Source organism: Notothenia coriiceps, unplaced genomic scaffold, assembly GCF_000735185.1.
Source record: "Notothenia coriiceps isolate Sejong01 unplaced genomic scaffold, NC01 NC01_scaffold00037761, whole genome shotgun sequence".
Taxonomy (NCBI): Eukaryota; Metazoa; Chordata; class Actinopteri; order Perciformes; family Nototheniidae; genus Notothenia; species Notothenia coriiceps.
The window spans coordinates 22,179-31,326 of record NW_011370462.1 but is presented as its reverse complement, the minus strand read 5'-3'; the positions used below and the strand labels follow the sequence as shown (position 1 = coordinate 31,326).

At 38.4% G+C, this 9,148-nt stretch overlaps 1 protein-coding gene across 1 annotated transcript; it reads left to right on the top strand.

Annotated features, from left to right (window-relative positions):
* The first annotated feature begins 379 nt into the window (after window positions 1-379).
* Window positions 380-7,614, top strand: mrps27 (mitochondrial ribosomal protein S27). The gene is made up of 11 exons (XM_010797331.1): window positions 380-462; window positions 732-809; window positions 1,784-1,854; window positions 1,989-2,047; window positions 2,556-2,670; window positions 3,148-3,226; window positions 4,457-4,572; window positions 4,791-4,893; window positions 4,993-5,135; window positions 6,018-6,179; window positions 7,155-7,614. Exons 1-11 carry the CDS (start codon window positions 390-392, stop codon window positions 7,419-7,421), a joined length of 1,266 nt encoding a protein of 421 aa, XP_010795633.1. The 5' UTR covers window positions 380-389; the 3' UTR covers window positions 7,422-7,614.
* The last annotated feature ends 1,534 nt before the right edge of the window (window positions 7,615-9,148 follow it).

Below are 9,148 nucleotides of genomic sequence, written 5' to 3'. Positions count from 1 at the left end.
CTTTATGTAAACAGCGCCCTCTTTTGTCACAACATGGGTACTTTTTAAGTGTTCTGCATTTTTTTCAAATTAATACATTTTTAAATTCAAGAGATTCCCCCAATATTTTAATTTGAGAGCACATCCCTGCAACTGAGTCTCTATTCTCCGAAGCCAACGACTTTATGGGTGATCTACTGAGGATGACCTTTTTTCTAAAAACGAATACAAATTAACGTTGTTATTGTACTCCATTATCTAAATACCGTTGTTATAATTACAATATGTATTGATCGAGAAAAATATATAAAAACAATAGGCTATTACCCTTTTGTTAGCACTTTTGGTACAACCCTCTTGTGTCGTCCCGTCGTCCCCCATCCCGGGTTAAGTGGTGGTTTCGTCCAAAGATGGCAGCCTCCGTGTGGAAGCGATGTGTGACTGCGGCTTTCAAAGTTAAATGTTTATCCCCGTCTTTTTCAGGTAAACTGATCTAATATAAAGCCATGTATAATATCACAGTTTACATTATCGCATTGGTTTGTTTATATGTTACACCTTTGTTGTTTACTTTTCATTATTTTGATGTTTAGGAGCTAAATGTCCCCAGTTGATGTTGAAAGCTAACTGTAGCTAACGTTACATGAACCTGCTAAACAGCACACGTGTGTTAATGTTTTGTAATTGTTAACGAGCTTATAAACGTGTAGTGTTTGTATCTATATGACCTGACTGACCGTGTGTCTTCGCAGCCAGGAGATGGTTGCTCTCAGCAGCTTACACAGACACCAAAGTGTGGGAGGCCAGGGAGAAAGAGCCTCTCAACCTGGGTAAGAGATACAACTGATAATAATATATTCACATACTATTCAATGAACAGTCCAGCCAATAATAACTCAAGTCTGCTAACGTGGGTCAGGATTAGTGGGAATTTTGTAGGGAAGACATAATATTGTCACACAGATATAATCTGCATATACAGATGCAGATTATCAATATTCAACAGTTTAACCCTGAACGTGGCTCAACAGTCAGCACAATATAGCAGGAATAACATCTGTTGTAGCGTTTGGAGATTCAAACACTTTTGTTCCCACTTTTAACTAGAACAAGGATCACATCACACATGGCATGTTTTAGTCTCTTTCTGAGACATTTTGCAATCAGGGCCCTGATTGGATATAATAGTTTTTTCTGTGAAGCATAATAATAATAATAATAATAATAATACCTTGATTATTGCACCTTTCAAAAGTAGTTATCAACCAAAATAAATACATTCTAAAACTATCATCATTAAAGGACAATACCCACCCCAGGCCACATCCTGTCCACTGTGCTATGGTCTCGACAGAGATACAGAAGGATCTGCTTTCGTACCTTCAGGCTACAAATCAGCTTCTTTCCTCAAGCAGAAAGACAGCTAAACTCATTCTTTCTTTGGTGTTTGTGAAACTTAACTATTATAATAACATCTGTATTAACACTTAGCCCTATCATCATCAATAGATTTCATGTCAAAAGAACGAGGACATTATTTTATTGCTGCATGTAGGACATCAACATCTTGTTGTGTGTGCACTGTCACCACACGAGGGCAGTGTAATGCTACAGCCTCATGTTGCATGGTAATTGTTCAATAGTTAAAACAAAATTAGATTGTCAGCTATGGCTTTATTAAATTAAAATCAATACATGTTTTTGTTTTTTTTATTGTTTAAATGGGCAGTATTAACTGGCTCAAATGTGCTACTGTACATTAACTGTTTTAAAGTCCTGTGCTTCTGTTTTTTATAACTTACAGCTCTACTTGCCAACAATATGGACAGGACATACGACAGAAATCTTCCAGTTAGCTCTCTGACTGTGTCTCGGGTAAGCTCTAGATTTAGATCCTCTCTATTTAATCGTTTGTCCTGCCACTGATCAGTATAAATAAACAAATATTTGTGAATCTGATAACAGTTGGTACAACATCTTTTAACACACATTTGAATTTTCTGTTTCAGTTTGTTGACACTATTTCATCTCAAGAGGAAGTGAACCAAGCAGAGTACTACCTTTACAAGTAAGAAGGATCACGTTTAATCTTTCTGCATCAGTTTCTGTGTCAGATTCCTGCTGCTTAGTTGGTTTTGTGTGTTTTTCTTGGAATGAGTTTTCTGTTTTCAGTTTATGTTCTGTCACATGCTTTTCTTTGTTCGGGGTAACGCCAGACTTTTCCTGTTAACTCCTTCCTCTGGAATCTGCACCCAGTCCTGTGATAATAGGATTTAGTAAATTCCCCAATCACACCCTTGTTCACAGCATATTCATTTTAATAATCAGTTAAAAATCAAATAACCACCTTTGCATTTTATTAATGGATTCTACTGTCCCACATGTGTTTCGGACTCTTGTTTTTTTGCTCTCTGCAAACCAAGCAACCAAAATATTGTCTTGTGAAATTCAAATATGATCACATTTCATCTCTACTCTTCTTCACATCTTCCCACAAAACATATACTGTTATTAGAGCCAAAGTTTAATGGATATATATTTAATAAAAATGTTATGTGTTGTCATTTTTTCCCCAGGTTTCGTCACAGTCCAAACTGTTGGTACCTGAGAGACTGGACCATTCACAGTTGGATAAGGCAGTGTCTAAAATACGGAGTCAAAGAGAAGGCCCTGCACACACTTAAAAACAAGGTAAACAACACGTTATCATCCCTCAATTAAATCAATTCTCTTTGTTCAATGCAAAAGGGATCCATCTTTTTAGTAATAAAGGACATCTGATCAGGCTCCTGCTGGGGTCTGACAGCTGCAGTTATCAGACAGTCAGAGCAATCACAGATCTTAACTTGACCACCCAGATGCACTTTCAAACTGATCTGAGTAGAACATAACATCTCACGTTTGACATTTCAGCCCAGCATGTGTACTGTTCATTAGTGAGTTGTAGACTCAGGGAATCACTGAATTTTCCAAAGTAGTGTTTTGGAGCAAGGTAGAACAGAGTGTGCTCGGACAGTGGAGCCTCTGATGTTGTGATCGGGGTCGTGTTACTGTGAGACTTTCATGCATTAGGAATCAGCAGTTGTGTTGTTGTTGTATTACGGTCTTTTTTTTTCATGAGGTAGACCGTCAATGCTCATAATAATGCAAAACATCTTGTGTGTGCAGGTCCAGTATGGAATATTCCCAGATGACTTCACGTTTAACCTGCTCATAGATTCTTACATTAAGGACGGAGACTTTAAAAGTAAGGCTTTTTTTAAAAACATGTTTCTGAAAAATCCTCCGGAAAAACCGGGCCAGGCAGACAATAATAAAATACAATCTCTGCAGACACATTCCTGTTGTCTTTGGATATTTCCAGGAGTGGAAACAGACTGTCTATCGAAACCACTAACATCAGATTTCAAACATTTCTTTCCTTGTTTGTAAAACACAGAGGTGAAGGGGAAGCCTGGTTATTTGTTCTATAATAACAGTAGACGATAAACAACATTTCATATTTGGCACAAATCAGAATCAACCTTTATCAGTCCCACAGAGGGGAGATTTGCATCGTTACAGCAGGAAAGAGCCACAGACAGCTTAATGTTACATATGTTAAAAAAAAGTACTAAGTTATGATATATATTACAAAATATAATTAAAAAAAGAAAATACTTTTGAAAGTGAAAGCGCATCAATTTAGGATTACATTTGATACAATTCTGAACTCATTCAGTTGTTAATGTTATGTTAGTTTTATACTGTATTATAATTTCAGTATTGCCAATCAAATCTAAGGTTGTTTTACATTAGATTATTAATCTAGCAATATTATATTTTGTGTTGTCAGGAAATCCCATAAATAGACTAAAACCTTCAATATATTGACCCTGTTGACCCATTCTGCCTGAGAAACTCAAATCTGATAGATCTTATTCCTCTCAACTTAATTTTCGTCCCAAAACTATTAAGAGATAGTGAGTTGGTTCCCATCCCCCTATTTGGAACCTCATTTTCATTTCTGTGCATAGAAAAACCTGAAATGAAACTTCAATACTAATGGCAGATCTGTGTGGACCCATAAGGAGACTATAAAGTTCTTAAAATGAATCATTTACAAACCATCATAAATGCCATGCTACGATCACATGTTCCCTTAATGTTGCCCAACCAGAAGTTCAATTAGATGAATATTCACATCACTTTTGTGATTTAAATAAATGTGCATTCATTAAAAAAAAATCTTTTCAAAACATTGTTTGACAATAAGAAAATATGTTTCCACCAGACTTATCCTTTTAACTTGAAAAACAGGGTGAACAGAAATAGCTAAGAGTTAAGAAAACATGCTTTTGATCTTTTGCCCTGCTGACTTATATCATTAGAAGGAGGAAATCCTTGTAATATCGACAATTGTTTTTATTTTTATTTTCCTCATAACAAGATTTAATAAGAGGGTGTAGCAATGACTATGTATTTGTGGTAATTACAGGTGCGTGCTCTGTGGTTGAAGAGGTGATGCTACAGGAGGCCTTCGACCTTTCCTCCACTCGGATCCTGTCTCTGTATGCCCTGGCCAGTTACCTAGCAACCAGACCACAACTCGCTGTGAGTGAAACGACGGCAACATGCAAAAACATGATCTCAAAATAATGTTATGTTTGTAAATACAGTACTCTACATTCATTTTGGCGCCACACTAAAGGCAATGATTTGAATTGCAATGCATTATAATGGAAAAAAGCTATTTTATTAGCATAAATGTTAAAGCATCACAAATCTGCTCCCCATTACAATCGCTTACCCTTGCTCCTCGCTGTGTGCAGGTGTCAGAGGAGAGGATGTTGGGAGCGTCGCTGCTCCTCTGTGGGATGAAGCAGGACAACTCTGTTGGCCTCAGCGCTCAGCTGCTGGGCAACGCTCTGCTGGGTGTGTATTTGGGTTTCTTCACCCACTTCATGTGATTCACTCAGTGTTCTTTCTTTATGCAGTTTGTCTCATTTGTTCTTCTCCTTCTTTCCAATCCAGGTAAGGTGGAGATGTCAAAGGGCATTCATGCCTTGTTCAAAGGGATGCCTCTCTCCTGGGAGCGAGGGTATCTGAGCCGGGCGCTGGCTGTCATGGAGGGAGTGGCTGCTGCTTCTGGGGACGTCAAGCTGTCCAAAGACTCAGTAAGGATCGAGGAAATGTGTAAATGTTTTTAGAAGAATACGTTGGTTAGGTGCATCCTCAATGATATCCTATCTCATAACAAATGAAAACAAGAAACAAAAGCCTTGGAAGAGGCAGGTTTTTCTCTTTTCTAACCGAACAGTTTGCTCCTTATTCAAGTCTGTGGTGTCCATCTTCTCCACTGACTGTGGGTTTGACGTCAAATTCAACTTTAAGACTGTTCTGGAGAAAAAACTTGTTTTTAAAATATGATTCTGTGTTGTCACAGAACACATCAGCCCAAACGCGCTCAGTAGAGGCTGTTGTTACTCTCCAGGTGGGGTGTGTGACACAGACAGTCTATCCGCTGAGATAAAACACACATGCGGTCATGTTGTTGTTGTTGTTGTTACATATTTGCAACAACACACACTGGGGTGTAGCGCCTCTAATCCGGCCTGTGCTGTCCAGTTCAATACTCCAGCTTTGTCCATGTGTAATGAGATTGTGGCTGGCCTGCAGCACAGAGGATGTCTGTGAGAATCACTGCGACAGGAACTAAACCGCTTGTGTCAGACGGCAGCACAGCAATAATGTAGACAGAGCGGATAACGCTGCAGGACAGAGGAAATATTACATCTCAATTGAAAATGCTGGTGACAGGTGACAGTTAATCTTACTTCTACCTAAAATTAAGAGGTGAGGTCTTAGCGTGTCTGTCCTTGAAATGAAATCTTGGAAAATATGTTCCTTTCATTCCAAATGTTTAAATATAAATCAGATAACGTACAGGCAGTAACACCTCTTTCAGCAGTTCTACTCTTTATTGATTTTGTACACGTAATCATTTAAAACTATATTTGTTCTGCATACTCAATGTTAGTTGTTTAACTTATTTTCAGCTGGACTACATGAACGACCTGCTGCAGGAACTGTCTTCTTCCTCAGACAGCAAGTCCTCTGGAGAGGAGTCAGCAGGAGAGGAGGTAAAGAAAGAAAACCCCGTCGATGAAGAAGATGAGGCGGAGCAGGCTAAGCTCCCTCAATATGTCAGCAGATTCAAGGTGGGTGTTAGTTGTGTACAGCGGGTGTACTTTTGTTTGGAGCAACTGAATTAACCTCAGCTACCGTTGTCGGGGCGAGTCCGTAAACACAGACATAGAAACAGAGGCTTTTTTGATCAAATTCACCAAGAACACCAGCCCATTACAGATTCACTACTTACTGTTCCTACCTTTTTAATGTAAGAGCCAAATATTAGATATACAAATATAAAGAGCCCAATATAAATTCACTCAACATTTTTGCTGAATCCAGCTTTGTATGTCTATTTGAGGACTGAGATGGATTTGTTGGTTTGTTTCTGGTCAAATCTTTTATTTCAGAAGATGCCCTTGTGTTATTACCACACTACAAGCTCTATTATTAAACTACTATTTAGTTTTACTGCAAAACATATATCTAATTTGTCCTTCAGTGCATTTATTGGGCATGTCCTGCCCAAATGTGTTGAATACATTTTCCTCCTCCTAAAGGTTGTTGTCAATGTTAAGAAGCTTGCACATGTCTCCTTTCCTGCCGTTGTTGGCACATTGATGTGTTTAAGGATCTGTCACCACCACCTGTTGTCCAGTGGCACAGTGTGAACACATTGGCTGAACAAAACAAATCTGATACCAGCCAATAAGTGTGGTCCGTTACTGGTACGCCATAACTACACTTGTGTTAAACATACTCCAAAAAAAAAACCTTTACAGAAACCCAGGTCTTCATCATGTGCTGAACTAAGTGGTTTGGTTCACTGCATTCCAGGTCTGCGTTTAATCATTGGCTTGATTGGGCCTTTAACTTAACAGAGCCAGCCAATAATTATATGTTGACTCAAAATTCCTTATCAGAACATCCAGACCTTGATGTTTTGTTCATACTATGACTCCAGCTAATCTGTCTCTTTTTGGTACGTATCAAATAACCTGGTTTTGAGTTTTGAGGTCACTGTTGTATCTTTAACATATTTTTTGTTTTCCCTGCCTCTTCAGGAGCTGTGTAGCCGGCTGGAGTCTGAGGGCAAAGTGGACTCTGCCTCGTTCCTCGCTGCAGGGACCGCTCTGGCCCAGCAGAACATGGCTGCTGCTGAGAAACCCGACCTGGAGCTGTACAAGAGCAACGTGCCGGCCTGGGAGGCAGAGAGGAAGCAGCTGATCCAGAGAGAGAAGGAGCTGAGGGAGAAGGCTGAGCAGGAGAAACGGGAGAAGTTAGCAGCCCAGGCCGCAGCCGAGCAGCAGGGGATGAGAGCCGAACAATGACACCTGACATTTTCATTGAGTTTACCCGTGGAAATTGTGGAAGTTGTGAAATATCAACATCCAGAACATTACCATTGTTTCACTATTCAGTTTTGTAAATAACAATTACTGTGTGCTTATGTGAGAACTTAGTAAGTATTGCTCTGTTTTTATAAAACAAAATAGGGCAAATATTAAAATAATGTATCAAAAATTGGGTCTCATTTGTTGTTTTTCTCGGATGATATCATTATTTTAACATATGCACACATCAATAACCGTCAAGCCCGATGGTCGAGTGACCTCATGTAAGCAAAAGAAGGGAAAGATTGTGCCACCACATCCTCCCACTCCTTTTTCTGTGTGTGCGTGCGAGTCAAAAGGAGGAGATGCTTTTGACTCGCACGCACACACAATGTATGTTTTTTCTCACAGGGGACTGAAAGGGGTATTGCACAGAATAATTTGCTTATAGCCAATCTCGAAAGAACCACATTCTTTGATTGGAAAGAAATGCATTAGAGGCCAGAAGCATTTTGTGCATAAAGAAAAACATAACTAAAGCAGTAAAAATCCTGATATATACATATATATTAAGTCAGACATACATTTCAAATCTTTGTTAAAGAATTAAAAAGATCAACATGAGAGTGCAGCATCAGTAAATACTTTGACACGTGAACTGGAAAACATAATCATGAGTTGTTTAAACACCACAGCAAGATAACATGATAGATCTTTGGAGAAGAAAATGTTGTTGAGGCTGTGCACATAACACAATCATTCCACATTATGCTGAAGCAATTGAGTATTCAGGACCGATCCTGGAATGAAGGTTCATACTGATGGCTTCTCTGAGAGCTGCTTTTCACTCACGGTCAATTATCATATATGAGCATTAGGAGGGTTATTTAGCATAGTAGAGGAAATATCATTGGTCTATTATATTTACTTCCTTTAAAAAATACCTTTGGTGAAACAATTCAGAATTTGGTTTGAGTTTTTAATTGACCTTTGAAACAATATTAATACGTTGTTGCATCTGAGCTGCTTAGTAAGAATTTAAAATGGTTTTAATTGCATTTCAGACACATACAGTAATCACAAATCACTAATACATGGCTGTATGAATAGCACTACTACCAGCTCTGATTCATATTTCTCAAAGCATGTAATGTCATCCATACAATCACAAAAGGTTAGCAGTTAAGTTGAACATATATCATTTAGCCTCCTAATGCTGTAACATTTTGAAGTGATGCTACAGCTTGTTATGCTACAGTCACTTCCTATCTACACTGTTTACTGCTGTCAATTGAAGCTGCTATAGACGTATCCTAGCAATGAATTTACACATTACTAAAGTCCCCACTTTTATACTGCAACCCAATCAAATATGCCACTGGCACAGGTTGGAGAAGTACTCAGATCTTGTACTTAAGTGCTCAGAGTGTAGGAATACTCTGTTACAAGTGAAGGTCCTGCATTCAAAATGTGACTCAAGTAAAAGTACAAAAGTATTAGCTTCAAAATATACTTAAAGTACCAACAGTGAAAGTACCTATTATACAAACATTTCAGAATAATATATATGGTATGTTTTGATTACAACTATTGATGCAATAAAGTGTTATCTAAGCTGGTAAAGGTGCAGCTAGTTTAATGACTTTGTATACTGCAGGGTAGCTTGTGAATTTACTCCAGGTGGAACTAAAGTCGGATTTAAGAGTTGATTATATTTCACATCC

What these genes read in the sequence shown, in the direction of transcription:
- mrps27 (XM_010797331.1), top strand. Translation starts at nt 390, where the DNA reads ATGGCAGCCTCCGTGTGGAAGCGATGTGTGACTGCGGCTTTCAAAGTT. An exon ending in GCTCTCTGACTGTGTCTCGG is followed by an intron (nt 1,855 to 1,988) that starts GTAAGCTCTAGA and finishes TTTCTGTTTCAG; the next exon opens with TTTGTTGACACTATTTCATC. An exon ending in CAACCAGACCACAACTCGCT is followed by an intron (nt 4,573 to 4,790) that starts GTGAGTGAAACG and finishes CGCTGTGTGCAG; the next exon opens with GTGTCAGAGGAGAGGATGTT.